The 21,758-nt window shown below is 37.4% G+C and overlaps 2 protein-coding genes and 2 long non-coding RNA genes across 4 annotated transcripts; all 4 read left to right on the plus strand.

Moving 5' to 3' along the window:
- Positions 1–645: 645 nt before the first annotated feature.
- On the plus strand, positions 646–7,829 carry LOC122010823. Its single transcript, XM_042567297.1, has 4 exons — positions 646–767; positions 1,554–1,606; positions 7,529–7,570; positions 7,643–7,829. The coding sequence occupies exons 1-4, from the start codon at positions 646–648 to the stop codon at positions 7,738–7,740; spliced, it is 315 nt and encodes a 104-aa protein (XP_042423231.1). The 3' UTR covers positions 7,741–7,829.
- Positions 4,423–4,907, plus strand: LOC122009136. The gene is made up of 3 exons (XR_006119475.1): positions 4,423–4,517; positions 4,584–4,671; positions 4,754–4,907. It is a non-coding gene; the product is annotated as an uncharacterized LOC122009136 (long non-coding RNA).
- Positions 5,424–5,798, plus strand: LOC122009137. The gene is made up of 3 exons (XR_006119476.1): positions 5,424–5,476; positions 5,607–5,670; positions 5,747–5,798. It is a non-coding gene; the product is annotated as an uncharacterized LOC122009137 (long non-coding RNA).
- Positions 7,830–16,569: 8,740 nt separating the features above from the next.
- Positions 16,570–20,955, plus strand: LOC122009139 (glucose-6-phosphate/phosphate translocator 1, chloroplastic-like). Its single transcript, XM_042565158.1, has 5 exons — positions 16,570–17,479; positions 17,600–17,825; positions 18,327–18,549; positions 18,935–19,148; positions 20,621–20,955. The coding sequence occupies exons 1-5, from the start codon at positions 16,949–16,951 to the stop codon at positions 20,630–20,632; spliced, it is 1,206 nt and encodes a 401-aa protein (XP_042421092.1). The 5' UTR covers positions 16,570–16,948; the 3' UTR covers positions 20,633–20,955.
- Positions 20,956–21,758: the final 803 nt, after the last annotated feature.

The following is a 21,758-nucleotide window of genomic DNA, read 5'->3' on the forward strand; positions in this document are numbered from 1 at the left end:
AGATTCGTTGGAAACATTTCCAACGAATCTGCCAATTCGTTGGAAAGTATGCTATGATTTAAAAATCCATTTGACCGACCTAGAGACCTCGGAATCGGATGAAACAAGTTCCTATGTGCTCCTCTTGGTCTCCTGATTCTATAAATGACCTCAAATATTTTTTTTGAATTAAGATAAACTTTTTATATCAAGGTCAATTGGATGAATTCGAATTTGATCATGAATGTGTTAGTGTTTTAAATCAAAATGGAGTTTAGTTGAACTTGGTGGATTTAATAAATGATGTTCGAGTGCTCAGAACGAGAGGAAATCAGTTTGTTGGGGAGCGTAAGGTTCTCGTGATTATATCCATGAATTAAAAATAATTACGGAGCTAATTTATTTTGATTTGTGAATTTTTAAACTTAAATTTAATTTTTCCAATTAACACATTGGGGGTTGAAAAAATAAAAGAAAAAATATATAAAGTAAAAAAAATATTTGAGGGCACATATGAAGTCAGGATAAATAGAGGAGCACACAGGAACCAGTTTCATCCAATTCGGAGGTCTCTAGGTCGGTCAACCGTGATTTTAAGAATAGGAAGGGTTTCCAACGAATCTGAAATTCGTTGGAATTGCGAATATCCAACAAATAATATTTTTGATGGAAATTTGTTGGAAGATCCCTAATTACATATCCTCCGGCCCGATTTCTTCTCCTCACATTTCTCTTGACCTAATTTTCCTTACGGCGGCTGCGGCAATTTTTTCACCTTCTCTGGACTGGTAAGCCACTCTCGTTCTAGCCCTTCTTTTTTTCCCGTTCTCCCGGCGTCTCCTTTTTTCCCGATCTCACGGCGTCGCGCATCCGGCGAGGGAGAGGAAGCGTACGCCCTCACTCCCATCGCCACCGCTCTGCTCGTGACGGCGAAACCGGAGCGCTTAAACAATCTGGTGCTCTTAGAGCTCCACCCGATGCTATCGTAGCCCATGCACAATCTCAGCCAGTGGCTCACCGACGCGACCGGCCGTGCCTGGCCGTGCCTGGCCGCGACTGGTGCCTGGTCGCGTGTGGCCGTGAGTGGCTGCGAACAGCGGCGAATGGCAGCTCACGGCGGTCCCTGGTAGCTCAAGGTGCCGTCTAGCCCCTCGCGCTGGCGCCTGGCCTTAGCGCCGCTGCCTGGCCGCTCTCGCAGCTTCCTGGTTGCTCTCAACGGCGCTGAGGTTGGCCACTAGCAGCATCCCTGTCCACTGTCGGCATAGGATGACTGATGGTGGCCTCACTTAGCTGTTGTTTGGCGTTGGTGATCCCGCTGGCGGCGTAGGCTGGCCACTGGCGACTGATGCTGTCCGCCAGCTGCTGATAGCATTGGGTGACCTCTGTTTGTAAACCGACAGATCATTGTTTGATGTCAACTAGTTGTTCTCAATCTTGATTGGTCGTGGGCTGTCTGTGCGTTACAGTGGCACAACTGTCCGGGGGTCAATGCCTTGCCGTTGGGGCCAAGAATATATTTGATAATTTCTAGACTTTTTTATTTTATTGTAAATTTAATATTATTGTTTTTGCAGGTTTGGATTTGACGTGGCTGGGAGAGACTTTCGGTTTTATTTACCTTTGTTAGGTATATTTTTTTACACCTGATATTTTAATAATGATTGCATGCTTTTATTTTCCTATATTATATTTTATTTGTAGTTGTATGTGAGCTAAGTAATATTGACCATTAGTATTTGTGTTCTAGGAGTTTTTATTACTATATTTTATTTGAAACAGGCAACATGCAGAATGAAAGAAGTTGGATGTATAATAAAAATTTACCTGACCGTGGGGGTTTAACTGATGAGTTTATTACTGGGTTGAGACAGTTTTTAAATTTTGCATCTAGTAATGTTGAGTTTATGGATGGTAATCAGATACGATGTCCATGCAGAAAGTGTCATAATGGAAAATTTTTACCATCTAATAAAGTTTCAGAGCATCTTTGTAGATTTGGTTTTACTCCGAATTATTATAATTGGACATGTCATGGTGAACCATTCATATCTGATGAGGATTGTTATGGACACAACATACAAGTCTCTAGGGATCAAAGTTATTATAATCAATTAAATCCATATCAAAGAATGATATTTGATGCAGCGGCTCCGAATTTAATTCCTGAACCACATGGTGCCAGTTCTAGCTGCCCTCCAACAGTTGAGCAAATGTTTACAACATATGCATCACCATTAGAAGAGGTACAAGTGCCAGGTGTTGATGAAATTGTGAATAATGAAACATATCTTAAATTTCAGGAAGTGTTAAGTGCTGCAGATGAACCTTTATGGACTGGTTGTGACAAGCATACTAAATTATCATTCACTGCAAGACTGTTGAATATCAAGGCAGAGTCTAATTTGTCGGAAGATAATTTCAATAAGGTTGTTCAAGCTATTGAAGAGGCATTGCCCCAAGATAATATACTGCCTAATGATTTTTACAGTATGAAAAAACTTACGAAAGAATTAGGTCTTCCGGTGGAAAGAATTGACGTTTGCAGAGACGGTTGTATGCTATATTGGGGAGATGATGCAGATGCAAATGTTTGTAGATTCTGTAATCAAGATAGGTACAAGATCTCTAGAAGGAGTCAACAACGACGTAAATCATACAGTCAGTTATTTTATTTGCCATTAACTCCTAGGTTACAAAGACTTTATGCATCAAAGACCACTGCTCAACACATGACTTGGCATGCAAATCATCGAACAGAGGAGGGATTAATGTGTCATCCATCAGATGCAGAGGCATGGAAAATTTTTGATAGAACATATCCTGAATTTGCGAAGGAGACTCGAAACATTCGGTTAGGTCTTTGTGCTGATGGTTTTGCTCCATTTAGTAAATCAGGAAGACAGTATTCTTGTTGGCCAGTTATATTAACTCCATATAATCTTCCACCTGGGATGTGCATGAAAACACCGTATATGTTTTTAACATTAGTTGTGCCTGGCCCGCAAAATCCAAAGAAGTTAATAGATGTTTATATGCAACCACTGATTGCAGAGCTAAAACAACTATGGGATGAAGGGTTTCCTACATATGACGTCCATACTAATCAGATGTTTGTTATGAAGGCTGCTCTTCTTTGGACCATTAATGACTTTCCAGCTTATGGAATGCTATCTGGTTGGAGTACTGCGGGAATCTTAGGTTGCCCAATATGTATGGAGAGATCAAAGTCAATCAGATTGAAATATGGAAGAAAGCCGAGTTATTTTGATTGTCATAGGCAATTTTTACCATTAAATCATAATTTCAGAAGGAATAAAGATGAGTTCACTAGGAATAGAATTGAAAGAACACCTCCGCCATTAAGATTGACAGGTCAAGATATTTGGTATAGAGTGTGTCACTTTCCATCTGTTATTGAAGAACCACATGGTACAACATATGAATATGGAAGCACTCATAAATGGACTAAGCGGAGTATATTTTGGGATTTACCTTATTGGTATAGTAATTTAATTCATCATAATCTGGATGTAATGCATATTGAGAAAAATGTTTTTGATAATCTCATAAATACAGTGATGGATATTACCGGAAAAACAAAAGATAATTTGAATGCAAGAAAAGATATGTGACTAATTTGTAAACGACCCACTCTTGATGTGGATGAAAGTAGTAGGGGACCAAAGCCAAAGGCAATTTATACATTGAATAAAGAACAGAGACGTGTTGTTTGTGAATGGTTGAAATCATTGAGATTTCCTGATGGGTATGTCTCTAATCTTGGGAGATGCGTCGATATGAAGGAATTCAAATTGATTGGTTTGAAAAGTCACGATTGTCATATATTTATGGAAAGACTTATTCCAATTGCTTTTAAGGAACTCTTACCAAATTTTGTATGGGGTACAATTACGGAGTTAAGCATTTTCCTTCATGATATTTCCTCAACAGTTTTGAGATATTCACAGATGGAGAAGTTAGAAAGAGACATTCCAATTATTTTGTGTAATTTAGAAAGAATCTTTCCACCTTCATTTTTGATTCAATGGAACATCTTTTGGTTCACTTGCCATACGAGGCCAAAGTTGGAGGACCAGTCCATTTTCGATGGATGTATCCATTTGAAAGGTATATTTTGTTTTATCTTATATACTTCGTTATTAATGCATTGTAAATTTATAACTTTTTTATATATATTCCTCTAATACAAATTGTTATATTTCAATCAGATTTTTATATCATTTGAAGAAAAAAGTAAAAAATAAGGCACATGTTGAAGCCTCTATTGTTAATGCATACATTGTGGAGGAAGTAACAACTTTGCATCGTATTATTTTGAGCCTCACATTCTGACCAAAAGACGAAGACCGAAGAAATGATGAAGGTCCTATTGATCCCAATACGAACATATTCTCAATTTTTAATTATCTTGGTCGATCGAGTGGACAATGTAAGCAAAGATATTTAACTGATCAAGAATGGCGAGCAGCCCAGACATATGTTTTACTTAATTGTCCAGAAGTATCACCATATTTCGAGTTAGTATATCTTTCCTATTTTTTTATCGTAACTTTTTGTTATTATAATTCAATTTTTTATGATAGGATTTTTCAAAACTTGTATTCTGATATGCCAACACTAGAGTTTGATCGTTTCTGCGATCAAGAATTTGCACCTTGGTTCAAATCATATGTAAGTAATTTTTACCTTGTATTCTAATTTACCGTATTGGTATAGTATATTTTAACTGAATAACATATTCATTTGAGTTTAGGTTTATGATAATCAAGCTCATCTCGAACATCAAATGTTATTTCATCTATCTTGGGGTCCAAAAGCAATGGTACGCACTTGGCCAGCATATTTTATAAATGGATATAATTTTCATACTCAAGAATATGGAAAAGGGAAGACTACAATGAATAGTGGGGTATGTGTTCAATCATCCAATGATGGAGGTGTAAGCACTGATTTTTATGGTCTACTGGATGAAATTATAGAGATAGAATACCCTGGTCCAGAAATGCGAGTTATCTTATTTATGTGTCGCTGGTTTGATCCTATCAGAGGGATGAAGGTGCATCCATGTTATAATTTGGTTGAAATAAATCATAAAAGATTATATAAGAGATATGAACCTTTTGTTTTGGCACAACAAGCGATTCAAGTGTTTTATGCTTCATACCCTAGCTTGAAACGTGATAAAATGGATTGGTGGGCTGTTTGTAAAACTAAAGCATGGAAAAAAATAGAGGAACATTGGGAAGACATTGCATATCAACAAGAGGAGGTTGTAAATACATTTCGGACCGAGGAATATATTATTCCAACATTACGAGATCCTAGCGGAGTAGTGATAAATGTGGATGCCAGTGAATTTCATGAGGTTGATGATAATGATGAAGATGATGATGATGAGGAGGAGGAGGAGGAGGAGGAAGAGGAAGAGGACGAGGACGAGGACGAGGAGGACGACGACAACTTTGATTTTTAACATGTACGATAAGTTTTTTTATATTTAATTTTAATTTGTAAATTTATAAAATTCATAGTTTAATTAATTGTCTACATAATATCTCATTGTTAAATTTATATATGTTATATTTGTGCTGTTTTTTGTTCTATAGGTCATTAGAGGTGAGACATTATCACTGCAGATTCTCGCTCTCTGACTTTTATATTATGGATATTGTAAGTTTTTCATATTTCTTTAGCAAGCATTAAGTTTTTTATTTCTTTTATTCTAATTTTGATTTTTGGTTGACAGTTTCGACGGGCACGCCATAGACGACACCATTCAAGCATTGGCCAGATTGATTAACCATCTGATAGGATGGTACCTACGCCCTCCCCTCAGGCAGGACCTTCTCGTGGGCAGTCGCCAGCAGAACCTTCTCATGGCCAATCACCGGCAGGACCCTCACGTGGACCGTCCCCGGCAGGACCTTCATGTGGCCAGTCACCGGCAGGACCTTCATGTGGCCAGTCACCGGCAGGACCTTCACATGGCCAGTCACCGGCAGGACCTTCATGTGGCCAGTTACCGGCAGGACCTTCACATGGCCATTCACCTTCCCCACTTGAGTCGCCGATACCTGCCAGACACTCAACCGTTGATATTGCCGACGCTCGACTGCATATAGTCCCTCTTGGAGACTCGTAAGTATTAAAATTATTATATTTTAACTATCTTAATTATTTAACGTTGTTTATTGTAATTTTATGATAGATTTGAAAATTCAGTAACTGTTGTTCGTGAGATTAATCAAATTGTGAATAACTTTTGGAAAGGAGACTCAATGTCATACTCAAGCACTCCAGCACCCACAAAAGAACTCTGGTGGTGCGAGTTTAAGGTATAGTTAATTTATTTTATATATAAAACATTTACGTTCATGTATAATCTATTGTTTTTTTCATTTCAGCGATTATTTAGTTGGGACCCTTATTTTGAGATGGAAGTTAAAAGAATTTTCAAAAAGAAATGTGGTGATCACATTCGGCATGTATTAAATCATGCCAAAAGTATTGGAAAAAAGCCTCCCTTTACCACGACGGACAATTGGGTTAGGATCTGTAATTTTTGGCAAACTGATGAGTGCAAAGAAAGGAGTTTGCGGAATAAAATAAATCAAGCTTATAATTCTGGAGACTCATGTGCAATATATGCAGGAGGATCTATAAATATCGAGGAGCATTCACGTAGATTGGTAAATTTTCAACTCTACAATTAGATTTTTAATATATTTGTTGTTATTATATTATTTCTAATCGTATTATTTTTAGTCTAGGGATTTGGGAAAAGAGCCCGATTTTATAGACACTTTCGTCCGCACTTTTCAAAAAAAAGACAAGACTTGGAGTGGAGAAAGAGCTAGAATAATTAAGGTTTGATTTAATCTTTAATCATAATTTTAACTTAGATTTTATTACTTATCTATTTGCTCTAATTAAGGTTTTAATTTTTCATAGGAGAGATATGATGAGCTATCATTATCTCAAAGAAGTTCAGGTGATGGTGATAATATTGAGGGATCTGAGCCGTCTGTTACTAATAATTTAGATTTATGGTTAGAGGCCAGTGGGGTGTCAAAGGGGAAGGATAATAGGTATGGGTTCTATGAGTAGAATCCATAATGTTCCTCGAAGATCTTTATGTTCTTCTACCCGACCCGCAGTAACAGCACAGATTCATAGCTTAACTGAAGAGGTTGACAATTTGAAAGACATAATATCTCAAAGGGATCAGCAAATTTTAGAAATTCAAAAATAAAATTCACAAAGAGATCTAGATATGGTTGAAATGCGTAAACAGCAAGCCTTTCTTTTACAACAATTTCAACAATTTAGATCGGGTTCAAGCTATATTCCTCCTGGTATTGGTGATGATGCTAATGACGATGATGATGTCGATGATGATGCCGCCGATGATGTTGATGATGATGCATGAGTGTTTGTAATTAGAATTTTTGACTTCTTTTATTTTATCGCTTTTATAAATTCTTAATTTTTGTATTTTGATTAGTATTCTTATTTTTGTTTCAAACAGGGTTGGTAGGTGAAGATGATGGTGGTATTGATGTAAAAATATGTAAGTCTTTACCTATTTACTTTTGTGTTGGTTTATAAGATTTTCTTTTTCTTTGTTTATCTTTTGATGTAGGTAGAAGAAGGATTTGGACCGAGAAGGATCTCCATAAGATTATCTTCAACTCTATCTTTTTCATGTTCTTGTATGATATTGGAATTTGGATACTATGACATGTTTGTTATAACTTTATTGTAGTGTTTGGTTTAGGGTGTTAGTTGTAGTTGTATATTGTTGTAGTTTGTATTGTTGGATGATGATGTGTTGTGTTGTTAGTTTTATGCTCTTAGTTTAGGTTGTATATGGAACAACATGTTTTAATGGTGCATGTGTTTGGGTTTATATTATTGATGTTTGAATTTATTTTGTTGTACATTAATATGTTTGTTGATTTATATTTGTGTTATTGTGTTTAGTGGTGAATATGTTGAATCTGTTAATGTGTTTATAGTGCTGGATATGTTGAATCTGTTTGAATCTGTTTAGTGTGTTATATATGTTGAATCTGTTTGAAAAAAATTGTAATAGGAAAAAATATTGAAATTAAATAGGGCTGGATATTTTTTTTTATTTTTGGGACAAATTTTGCAACGAATTTAGATTCGTTGGAAATATCGTATTTTATCAGAATATTGTAACGAAAAATATAAATTCGTTGGAAATTTCCAACGAATCCATATTTTCGTTGGAAATTTCCAACGAAATATAAATTCGTTGGAAGTTTCCAACGAATCTATTTTCGTTGGAAATTTCCAACGAAATATGGATTCGTTGGAAATTTCCAACGAATTCTAAATTCGTTGGAAATTTTCAACGACTATGATTTTTGTTGTAAATTTCCAACGAAAATATGGATTCGTTGGAAGTTTCCAACGAATTTATAATTCGTTGGAAACTTCCAACGACAATATGGATTCGTTGGAAATTTCCAACGAATTTATATTTTGTTGGTGATTTCCAACGACTATGAATTTCGTTGGAAATTTCCAACGAAAATTTGGAGTCGTTGGAAATTTCCAACGAATATAAATTTCGTTGGATATTTCCAACGAAAATATTGATTCGTTGGAAACTTCCAACGAAAATATGGATTCGTTGGAAATTTCCAACGAAATTGTATTATCGTTGGCAATTGCCAACGAATGTACATTTTCGTTGGTAATATTACATTTTTAAACTTTTCCAACAAATAATTATTCGTCGCAAATCTGTTTGCAACGAATACGTTTTTTAGTTGCTAATTTGCAACAAATTTAGGGTTCGTTGGAGATTTTTTTTGCTGACATTTCCAACGAATATTTATTTTCGTTGCAGTTTTCCAACGAATTTTGCAACGAATTTTAATTTTGTCGCAAAGTTTCTAACGAATTTTGCAACGAATATGATTTTCGTTGCAAAATTTCCAACGAAATCTTAGTTTTTCGTCGCAAAGTTTTGGGACGGCAGATTTCCAACGAATTTTTTTTGTTGCATTTTTCGTCCCAAATCCAATTTCCAACGAATTTTTTTCTAAAATTTGTTGCAAATTTTGTCCCTAAGTGACAGTTTTTTTGTAGTGTTATCAAAGGGTAAGGTTTAGATCGATAAATCAATATGCCCGATAAGTTGAGAAATGATATTACTTATAGTGTATGTTGTTGATTATAGAAGGAATCTGTGTCCTAGTTATCTAGGTTGAGAATGTCCCCAAGAGGAGCTCATAAGGATTGTCATGTTAAACCTTGCAGGTGGACCTAGTCCGACATGACAATGAAGTTGAGTGGTACTTACTACTCTTGGAGCTAGATATTAATTAAGTGAGTTGTCAGTAACTTACTTAATTAGTGGACATTCGTAATCTTAAACACAGGGAGACTAACACACTCATGATAAGAAGGAGCCCATAATGTAATTTGGGATTGGTGCGGTAGTGCGGTAATAACTCTCTAGTGGAATGAGTTATTATCGATGAACTTGAGTTGTGTGTTCGGGGCGAACACGGGATACTCAAGCTCATCGGAAGGGCAAAACCAATTTCTCCTCTAGGTCTCTGTCGTAGCCTCATTATAGCCTCAAGGCCATCCAAATGTAAGGCTCTTCTTGGTGTCCAAGAAGGGGTGTTGGACAATTGCTTGGTGACCAAGCAATGACTGGCCACATCCTCTTATAGGGGCCGACCCTATTGCTTGGTGACCAAGCTTGTAGGGGCCGACCAATATTAATTCAAATAGGAGGGTTGTTTTGAATTTTTAAAATCTTCTCTTTGTAGAAAACTATAAGTTTTAAAAGAGAGATTTTAATTTTAAAACTTTCCTTATTTGAATTTGGCCACATATTTTAATAGAGAGTTTTAAAAGTTTTAAAACTTTCTTTTTTTAACCATCCTCATGGTTTAAGAAAAAAGGGAGATAAGTTTTAAAATTAAAATTTTTTATCATCATGTTAAAAAATGAAATTTTATAAGAGAGTTTTTAAATTTTAAAACATGGTTTTAATTTTTAGAAACTTTTCTTTTTTAACTCCTACTATAGGAAAGAGAGCATGTAAAATTTTATAAGAGTTTTTCTTGTAAAATTTTATAAAAATAAAATTCCTTTTTCCCCTTGATGAGGTGGCCGACCACCTTGCTTGGTGCCCAAGCAAGTGGCCGGCCATATTAAATTATTTAAAATCATCACAAAATTAAATTTGGTGATTGATTCAATCAAAAGGAAAGAAAAGGAAAAATTAAAAGGGAAAAGGAAAAACTCTTGGATGATTTTATTTTTTGTAAAAAGTTTTTCCTTATTTGCCTTGGGCAAGTAATATAAAAGAAGGGGTAAGGGGGCTTCATGAGACACAACTTTTATTCTATTGCTTGGAGGTCTTTTGGTGGCCGACCCTCTCCCTTCTCCCTTTCCCTTTGCTCTCTTCTCCTTGGTGGTGGTGGTGGCCGAATCTTAGAGGAAGAGGAAGGACTCTTTTGGGTGGTGTTCATCTTGGAGGATCGTTGCCCACATGACGTCCAAGGCGAGGCGAGGAATATGGCAGAAGATCTCGAGGTCATTAGCTTACAAAGAGAAGGTACAACTAGTAATTTTTTTCCGCATCATACTAGTTATTTTCTTTGTAAGAATTCTAAATACAAGAGGCAATTAGATCTAGTTTATCGAATTTATTTTTCAATTTTGTGTTTTCTTCTTTTTCGAATTTGTGATTCGATTGTTCTTTTTGGTTAACCTAGAGTTATTTAAGGAAATAAATATTAGCTTTCCTTAAAAGGCTTTGCCTAGGCGGTGGTGGTTGCTCCCATATCCAAGAAGGTCATGTGCCTCGCCATGCAGTCCTGGAAGCCAATTTTGGAAATTAATATTTATGAAATTAATAACTTAGGTAGATTTGAATCAATAGTGTTAAGTTCCGCTTGCGATTCAAATCTAAATCATTAAGAACAGATAAGTTAAATTTAGAATCAATGATGTTAAGTTCCGTCTGTGATTCCTGATTTAACTTCTAAAGAACACAATAGGTTATTTAAGGAAAGGTTCGACACTTGTACAAAAATTTTTGTACAGTGGAACCGGTACGTTTTCATAGGATTAACCAACACTTCGTTCTCGTCTGCCAGCGTACTCATCCGTAACCTTCGTCCCTCGGTCGCACCTCGTGCCGACCTTCTCGCTAGCTGCGTCTCTTACTCCCCAAGTAGTCTTCCGCTCCGGCTTCTCGTCCCTCGGAACCACCGCACGCTTCCTTATCGTCTGCCGGTGTACTCTTCCGCGGCGCCTCATCCCTCGGTCGCACCGCGTGCCGTCCTTCACGCTAGCTACATCTTCCGCTAAACTACTTGTTGTCCTAAGCTCCTGCACACTTAGACACAAGGTTTAAGAACTGACATGACCTAACTTAACTTGTTGATCACACCAAAACAACCTTGGGGTTTCAACAAACTCCCCCTTTTTGATGTGAGTAACCCAAGTTAAGCTAGGGTAAATAGACATAAAAAAATAAACTAACTAATTTTATAATAAAGTGCAAAAAGATAGAAAATTTAAATTTTGGTCTACCTCCCCCTAGACTTATACTTTTCCTTCTCCCCCTTTGATCACATAAAAAAAATGGGGTTTAAAGAAAAAAACTCTACGGGAAAAATTTGTAACTTTGAAAAATTTTGCAATAAAAGAAAAAAATGTTCTAAATTAAAAGATTTCTAACTAAAACTTTAAGTAAGAAAATTTTCTAAGTACAGTTTTAAGTAAAAAAAAATTCTGACTTAGGAAATTTTGCAAAAATATTTTTGAAAAAAAATTCTAAGTAAAAATTTAAGCAAAAATTTCTAATTTCAGAAGAACTTTTTAACTTATTTTTTCTAAGTAAAAGTTTTACGAAAAAAATTCTAAGTAAAAAAAATGTTTAAAAGACTTTTTAAAGCATTATTAAATGTCAACCTTAATGTTTTATCAGAAAGTTAATTAAATATTTTATTTCAATATTTTGACTTTCAGATTGTGACGAGACACTAGGTCTTCTTGGTTATTGGAGCAACAACCACTTCCTTAGACAAAGCCTCATAAAGAAATTCACTATTTAATTTTCTGGCTAAAAGCGCTAAATCCGATTAGAATTTAGATTAATCAAGACTTAGGAACCCAATATAGGTTCCAACCAACTGGATTAACTAAAAATTTCTTAGAGACATATCTTTTTGAAATGTTCCTAATTTGTCCCTTATGATATCTAAAATATCAATTTACATTGTTAAATTTTCTAACATTGGTATTAGATAAGCATGCATGGTTTTTCAAGTTATTTACTTGTACTTTTAAATTATCATTTTCTGCTTTTAATTTTTCATTTTCTAATTTAATTTTGTCGAGTTCTTCTATTGGGAAAGATTTAGCTAATATTATTTTTAAATTCTTAATTTCTTTTTTTAATTTACAACAATCCTTAGTTAACAATTTAATAAACTTAAATAGTTTGTCGGGAGGAAGAGATCGTACCTGACTTACCTTGTCGATCTCGTTGTCCGTCTCTCCCCTTGAACTGCTGCTTTCTTCCGACGTAGCTCTCCCTTCATCGATGCTCTCGATGCTCATTTCAGAAGAGCTTGACTCGCAGTTGTCATCTTGATGACTTGCCATTAGTGCAAGTCCGAAGAAGGGTTCGACTTCCTATTCGGACGACGTATCGTCCCACGTCGCTTTTAATGCTTTGCGTTTTTGGACAGACTTCTTACCTTTATCTTTGTCCTTGTTTTTTAGCTTGGGGCAATTGTCCTTGACGTGCCCTTCTTCATCGTAGTGGTAGCAGCGGATGATCTTTTTCTTTCTACCCCGCGGATGGTTACTTTTTCTAGATTTACAAAGATTTTTGAATCGTCTTACCATCATTACCATTTCCTCGTCGTCGAGAGAAGACTCTAACTCAGGTTCGTCTCTCGATGCTTTGAAGGCGACGTTGTTCTTGGGCTCCTTCGTATCTACACATCTTGATTCGTGCACTTCAAATGTGGAAAAGAATTCTTCTAATGTAATTTTTTCTAAGTCTTTTGAAATATAAAAGACATCTACCAGTGAACCTATTTTGAATTTATAGGAAAGGAATTTAGTGCGTACCTTAGTGAATCTCGGTTACTTACCGTCTCTCCGAGATTCGAAAGTTCGGTGATGATTTCCTTTATTCTTGAGTGCAGATGCGCAACAATCTCGTCTTCCCCAAGTCATAGGCTGGTGAGTTGGTTACGGAGTAAATCTCGTTTTGCGAGCTTGGCTTCGGACGTTCCTTCGTGGAGCTCAAGGAATTTTTCCCAAAGTTCCTTCGCGGAGTCGTAGTTGCCGATCCGGTTGACTTCTTGTGACGGGAGAACACTTAGCAGATGGAATTCCACATTGCCGTTTGTCACATAGTCAGCCTGCTCCTTTTTCGTCCATTGGTATTTTTCTTTGTCTTCTGATGCTGTAAAACCAAATTCCATTATTAATAATAAATCGAAATCAGTCTTAAAAAATACCTGTATTCGATTTTTCCTGCTAGCAAATTCCCTTTCGAATTTCGCGAGTAGATGCTTGGTCCGACCATTATTTCGTTGCTTCGTTCGACGGTCAGTCCTCCTGAAGCGCCTTGGCTCTGATACCACAGCCTGCTCCTTTTTCGTCCATTGGTATTTTTCTTTGTCTTCTGATGCTGTAAAACCAAATTCCATTATTAATAATAAATCGAAATCAGTCTTAAAAAAATACCTGTATTCGATTTTTCCTGCTAGCAAATTCCCTTTCGAATTTCGCAGGTAGATGCTTGGTCCGACCATTATTTCGTTGCTTCGTTCGACGGTCAGTCCTCCTGAAGCACCTTGGCTCTGATACCACTTGTTGGACCATGACGGCTGGCTGGAAGGGGGGTTGAATAGCCTGCAAAAAAAAATAACAAGAAACCCTTCTCGACTTTTCTTAAACTAATACTTGCATAAAATAAATAAGCAGAAAGTAAAAGAAGAGGCTCACAAAGATTTGACTTGGTTACAATCGGGGAGGTTGTTAATCCAAGGAAAATATCGCACTAGTACTCCTTTAGGTGGATAAGCCTCTTACAACAATAACGCACAGAGAAATAGAAGCTAAACTACAACTAAAAGCACACAAGTGTTAGAATACACAATTTCTGAGTTGATGAAAAAACTTCTGGACTAATGCTGTATTTATAGCCTTAGTTGGGGCGCCCCGAAGTGTTCTGGATGCCCTGGGGGGATAAAATTTTATACCCAACGCATAGATCTCGGTTTTACCGAGATCTGAATATATTTTTGTCCGGGCGCCCCGGGTGGGAAAGTCAACTCCGTTGACTTTTTTAGCCCGGGCCTTCTGCTCCGGCTCTGTTCGCCTCAATCCGAGTTTTCCGCTCGCTTGGGTGATCTCTGCCATCCAGAATAGGGCTCACCCGAACCCAACTTCCAGTCTTCTCGAGCAGGCTTCCGCTCCAGCTTCTCGTCCCTTGGAATCGTCGCGTGCTTCCTTCTCGTCCGCCAACGTACTCATCCGCAGTCTTCGTCCCTCGGTAGTACCTCGTGCCGACCTTCTCGCTAGCTGCGTCTCTTACTCCCCGAGCAGTCTTCCGCTCCGGCTTCTCGTCCCTCGGAACCACCGCACGCTTCCTTCTCGTCCATCGGTGTACTCTTCCGCAGTGCCTCGTCACTCGGACGCACCGCGTGCCGTCCTTCACGCTAGCTGCGTCTTCCGCTCGATTACCTATGCTTCTAAGTTCCTGCACACTTAGACACAAGGTTTAAGAACCGACAGGATCTAACTTAACTTGTTGATCACACCAAAATAACCTTGGGGTTCCAACAGAAAAGAGTCGTTGTGAGGTTTGGATGGGTGGATTTGCTCGGATCTGACGTAGCAATCTATTAGGGGTAAGGCTAATCGATTGAGAGCCCTAATCCATGGATATAAAAACGTTCACAAGGATTCAAATGAACTTCTTCTCCACTCTTCACCGCAGGTTCTTGGAAGACTCTGAGAGAAGTGCTGCTGTATTTTTAAGTCTACAAGAGACATTTCAAGTAACAAGAGATTAAAGAAGCAAGGTTCTCAATTGTATTATATATTTATATCTTATTTCATTGTATGCTTGTATATGAGTTTGTACGGGGTTTCTCCACCTTCGGATTATTTTCGAGAGTGAGTATTTTTTATAGTGGAGTGTGTGCACTGAGTGAATTATTGGATTAGTCACCTCAAGGAGGTGGGTATCAAGTAAATTCTAGTATTAGCGATTGCTTTGAGTTTTTCGCTATAAATCATCATCAATGATATGATTGGAGCTAATCATCCCCTAAACTCCCAAAGTGTCCTAACAATAATTTCTTTTGTTTTTCAATTATATTCTTTCCCGCTTACACTTGGTGAAAAGGTGAAAAATAAAATAATTTAATTAGATAAAAGAAGAAGGATGTAAGATTATCTACTTGTATTTACTGTCATTTGTCTTATTTACATGAAGGAATTCAAAATAAAGAAACAAATCTAAATTAGTAAGTGGAATTAGAAGGCATTATAATTGAATTCTAAATTTAGCAAATGATTTTGTAACAAGATTGCTTGCATAAGTATGAATTTAATGTCAATTTTGGATATTCCCTATTAAATGCCAACTTCCTTCTACATTTATTATACCTATTAATTACAATTTCCAGTTAATCTAATGAAAAATCTTAAACAATTCATTACTCTGTAGGAATTGGAAGTTAGATGGGATGATGTAGTGAACAATTCACCATCCTCTACCCCAACTTTTTTGTAATATTTTTTTCTCTAAACCCCTTTTTTGGATGGTCATCTTGAAATTAGTCATCTTAGAAGGGCATCCAGGTAACGATCTTATTTTATTTTTAATTTTTTTATAATATAGTATTTAATTTTTATCAGCCGATTAATTTTAAAAATAATTATTTTAATTTTATAAAAAAATAAAATAATTATTTTAATTTAATAAAAAATTATCAGTTATCTGAATAAATTAAGAAGTATCGAATCATATCAGTTATTCTATTTATTTTTTAAATTACATATTTATGAATAAAATTTTATTTTTTAAATATTATAAAAAGGAAAAAAATAAAAAAAAATTGTGCGTTGAAAAATAAATATTTAAATTTAATAAAATAATTTTTTATTTTAAATTATGCATAAGATTTTTAAATATATTTGAAGTGAGATTTAAATGCTCTGAGGTCTGTTCCATCATTTTAGTGATCGAATAAAAGAATATTATCATGTTCAGTCGCATAATTAGGACTGCCGCCCGGATTTATACGGCGTTATCGTACCATTTGACTGCTGAGTATAAAAGAACGTCATAATTTATTTATAAAGTAACGGGAGGGGAGGGCGACGCGTGCAAGTAAACAATTTTCTGAAAACATCAAAAATTTACAAAATATACCACCTAAATCTTTATTATGCGATTCGTAATTAATTATGGACCAAATTAAAAAAAAAGAGTGCGAACGGATTTGAACGGCAGCGGATGAGCGTTATTGGCCGGTCGCCACCAAAGTCATCACTTTCACCAAACACTCTCTCCCTCCTCTCCCACCTGCCCCCGTAAAACTATGTCCGTTCCTTTTGTACATCTCCTCCACTTCCGCCAAATCGATCGCTGATTGCGCTTCCGGCGACGTCTACGGTGGGCGTGGCGGAAGCAGATAAAGAAAGTCAGATTTTTTTCTGGGGTTTTGGAGTGTTTAGGCTGTGGCGAGGATCGAAGTCCGTGAGATTTTTCAGGCTCTGCTTTGTCGGTTCCTTCGTTGTTATCGACGCGAGGGCTCCGTCCGAATCATCGCCTCTTCTGTCGGATTCTCCGCCTCCGCGTGCCCTAAAGATCCCTCTCTGATCATCTCGAGGGATTGCGTCGTTCGTGAAGATGATCGCCTCTGTGAATCACTCCACCGCCGGGATCGGCGTGATTGGTCTCGTCCGGCACAGGGTGCCTTGTGTTAGACCTCGGATCGCGTCCGCTCATCCCGTATCTGCGATCACAAACCTTGGTTTGTCAGTTTCCTCCCTGAAACCCCCTTATCTCGCGATTCCCAAGGGGCTTGGACTTGGCTTCGTCCGGAGAGATGGAGCCTCGTCGGCTGCGGAGCCCCGGGGTCTCCATTTCAAGTGCGAGGCTCACGAAGCTGATAGATCGGAGGTCCCTGAGATCTCCGCTGGGGAGGCTCGTTCGGTTGCCGCCCGGAGGGTAAAGATCGGCATCTACTTCGCCACTTGGTGGGCTCTCAACGTCGTCTTCAATATCTACAACAAGAAGGTCCTCAACGCCTTCCCTTACCCATGGCTAACGTCCACCCTCTCCCTCGCCACGGGCACCCTCATCATGCTTATCTCCTGGGCGACCAGAATTGCCCAGCCCCCCAAGACCGATTTCAATTTCTGGAAAGTCCTTGCACCGGTGAGAGAGATAAAATATTCATTTTTTTTCTTCTAATTTTCTTTCCTTTTTCTTTCCCCCCTCCCCAATGTGCTATCGATTTAAGGCGTTCCGATGTATATGCAATTTTTCATGGATCAGGTGGCGGTGGCACACACGATCGGGCATGTGGCGGCGACGGTAAGCATGTCGAAGGTGGCGGTTTCGTTCACCCACATAATCAAAAGCGGGGAGCCAGCTTTCAGCGTGTTGGTCTCACGGTTTCTGCTGGGAGAGACTTTCCCTGTGCCGGTTTACCTCTCTCTAGTCCCGATCATTGGTGGATGTGCTCTAGCTGCTGTGACAGAGCTCAACTTTAACATGATTGGTTAGTAGATGGATTAATATCACTTCTTTTGCAACGGTCAATTTTTTTTCAATCGGATAATATTGTTGAATATGATTGGTTAGTAGATGGCTACCATAAATATTGTCGACAGCTTGATCATTCGTTTCCTTTTCTTTTCTTCTTATGCCAAAATATCAAAGATGTGGCAAAGATGAAATATTCCGCTTTCCCCCCTCGTCCTTGAAGCAGAACAAACTTTTACATAATGAACTGCTTAGTTGGCGAAGTATATATATAAAAGAATTGTCTCAGTCTACCTTCTCTTTTTTGATCACATTACTTTTGGCTTAATTTTCAAGCCGTCGTTGTTGAATAATTGGATTGTGTTTTTCCTTTGTGCAATTTGACCACTCTGTGGTTGAAGGGCTGCTACGGAACTTTAGTATGATAATAAGATGACTTTCTTTAAGAGTTGGTAGGTGATGCAATTTTTTTTTTTTTTAATGGTAGGTGATGCAATTGTGTTCGTGTTGGTTTCAGGTTTCATGGGTGCGATGATATCAAACCTTGCGTTCGTCTTTCGCAACATCTTCTCAAAAAGGGGGATGAAGGGGACGTCTGTTAGTGGAATGAACTATTATGCTTGCCTCTCTATCCTGTCACTGTTGATACTCACACCATTTGCTATCGCAGTTGAGGGACCCCAGATGTGGGCTGCAGGTTGGCAGACAGCACTTTCCCAGATTGGCCCCAACTTTGTTTGGTGAGAAACCTCTTGATTTGTTGTCCCATTGTTAACATCTAATTATGGCGGTAACCTAGACTACTGTCCCATTGTTATTTCTCACAGTTCTGCGTAAATGAAACTTATATTGTGGTATGAATTACATTGCTTTAGACATTACTCCTAAAATTCCTGAAACTACTGAGTAATCATGCCCTCATGTAACTGTTTTAGTTCTTCACTCATGCAATAATGTCATTTTTACCCTTGACTATAGCTTGCGTATTCTCTACTGACTGCTTAGTCTAATCACATGCACCCTGAAGGTTATTTACCCAATTAATGAACTATCAACTGTTTCATTTTCCTTTTTCTGTCTGACATCTGAAATTTATGTTGCTATGAACTTCTTCTAACATCATAGGTGGGTAGCTGCTCAAAGTGTCTTCTACCATTTATACAACCAAGTCTCTTACATGTCCTTAGATGAGATCTCTCCTCTGACGTTTAGCATTGGCAACACAATGAAGAGAATATCTGTCATTGTCTCATCCATCATAATTTTCCATACTCCTGTCCAACCTGTCAATGCACTGGGAGCTGCCATCGCCATTCTTGGAACTTTCTTGTATTCCCAGGTAAAGTTCATAATGTGTTATTCTTGTGGCACAGAGATCAGACAAAAGGTCATGGAAGCAAAAAGGTTGAATAATAATTGATTGCATAACAACATAAATAATGTAGAAAAAGTTCTTGAAATCTAGGAAAATGATAGTTTCTTAGCACAGGCATGTCTTTATGCTTGTGCTTATTTTGGTTAAACAATTTTTTCGTAGTTTTAGTTTTATTGCCACTTTAAAAACTAAGGCATACAAGCAATGGATTCTCCTTTCCAAGATGATGAGCTCATGAGGGCTGCCGGTCAAGATTGAGATCCAAGATCTGAACAATTGACCTTGGAATCTTACAACCTGAACTGACCTAAATGATTCTGATCCAAGATCTGAACTAGACTAGGATTTTATAAATCTACATTTATATCCTTTGGTATATCATTGTTTCTATGTAGTATTTTGATCTCAACAACCTTGACTAGATGATATACTGGCATTCACTTGGACTTTTTAAAGCTTAACGTGTAATAGCTTATTTTTTCCCCATCATATCATTTAGAAAAGTTCACTTTATGAGATCCTTTTTAACTCCTAACTAAAATAATCTCTTTTAATTTTTCTTTTTCACTTATCTATCATATAATTATTAGCTTATTGTTGTTACTTATACATTGCATTCTTACACATTTACTAGATTAGTAATTTTAATTATTCCTCTTGATATTAGAATGATAAAAATATAGTGTTGATATTAATAAAGGGGATGCATATGATAAATTATGAATACCAAATATTATTCTAGAGATATTTTAGTAATATTAAGGAACTTAGGATTTTATTCCTACAAATATTTTGATAATTTTAAGGATCTTAGGGTTTTATTCCTATGCTTCAATCATACAATCTGAACCTATAATCCTTTCCCTATTCCTAATTTAGATCTTGACAACCTTGCATGCATGGGATGAAACAAAACTATTCTGAACTTGCAACTGGGCATGCTCAGGATGATTTTATACCATCCTCAAAGATTGAACTGAAAACTACGTCTCTCAGATTATGAAATATGAAATTGAGCATTGTTCTACTCTTCTAAATTTAGTATAGAGAAATCCATACTCGTGTTAAAAAATTGGATATGATTTCTTACTCTTTTTTGCCACTAAATACGGTCAATGCAAACTCAATCATTCAATTAAAAATGTAGTTTTGGAGGCATTTCAGGATAAGCTTAGTACTTTTAGCAACCATCACGATACTATGGGATTAATTGTAATTGAATAGGATTGTCTTAAGCATTGTGGTTACTCTGTAAATATCAAGACACCTCCTTCTTTGGGACGAATGCTTTAAGTTGCCTGCTTCTTTTGCTGGTTAGGATGGAAGCACAAGCAAGAAATGCACTCTGTTTATAATTTATCTTCACCATTGTTTGTTTAGGTGATTAAGAAGATTATATGTTATCAAATAAAATCCTTTTCCGTATTGCTTTCCAGGCGAAGCAGTAAAATATTACAAGGCATGGATATAAAGTGGGGGGCGGCTTCAGTAGTAACAGGCTTTGGTCAAGGAGATTTTGTGATGAGTTCGATAGCAGCCTCCTCTTAGATTATACTACGAATATATCTAGATTTGTGGATTGGACATATTAATTATGCTATTTTATTTTTTATTTTTTTAAAACATGTTTATGCTCCTGACGCTTCTCATCAGGCAGTTGTTGAATTGCTTTAATTTCCAGTTTCAATAGTTTGCTACAATAATACATGTTTGGCAAGTTGTATTGTTGGGAAAACCCTTTATCAGAATGTTTGCTTAGCTACCTTCAATATATTAAAGCTTTCCTTTGTATTAAAAAGAAGACAAATTGTTTAGTGGGGATTTAAAACTAATATTATTTGATCCTGTCCTGAAGCTGAGTAGATGGTCATCGGGAAATAACGCTGAGTTGAGTCTTCGTCTGCGGTGAAGGTGCTCCTCTCATGCAATCACTAGTCGTTAGTGCCAAGCCGGGAAGGGGTTCCCGACGACGGCCCTCCGACGGTCAAGTCACACATCAACAGAAGGAGAAAATAGAGCAAGTAAAGAAGTGAATAGTGGTGTCAAAAGACGTCTCTACGCGTACCTCCGCGGATGGCCACCTCTCCCCTTATATAGAGCTTCGGCGGGTTGGTTGCACACTTCCCGGGTAGATGCGCATTACTAAAATTTCCCCAAAGCTATCATCGAGAAAAGACCCCTGACATCTTACTATAACGGGGCGAACGCATCCTTGTCAAGGCGGCGGAATCTTCTCCTGTACGATTTTCTGTCCATCAGCGTCGTAAGCCAGCGGCATTGGCTCCCAAAAGGATGTTGGCACGTATCTCCTGCCTGATTTGTTGGTTGTTAATCTGATTGAACTTCCCTAACCTCTTACGGGTACATCAGAGCCGAGCGGCGTGAATGATTTTGGTTTCAGTGCATTACAAGCTCACCCAACCCTTCTTGAATTCTTCCGGCCGATCGGCGAATTCTTCCGACCGACCAACTCATAGCGACTTCCGCTCGACTAGTCCCTTAACTGACTAACTCTTGACTTTGACGACCACTTAAGCGTTGCACTTCTTTGGAGGTGGACCCTCGTAGATTATC

The sequence above is a fragment of the Zingiber officinale genome, chromosome 8A (genome assembly GCF_018446385.1).
Source record: "Zingiber officinale cultivar Zhangliang chromosome 8A, Zo_v1.1, whole genome shotgun sequence".
Lineage (NCBI taxonomy): Eukaryota > Viridiplantae > Streptophyta > Magnoliopsida > Zingiberales > Zingiberaceae > Zingiber > Zingiber officinale.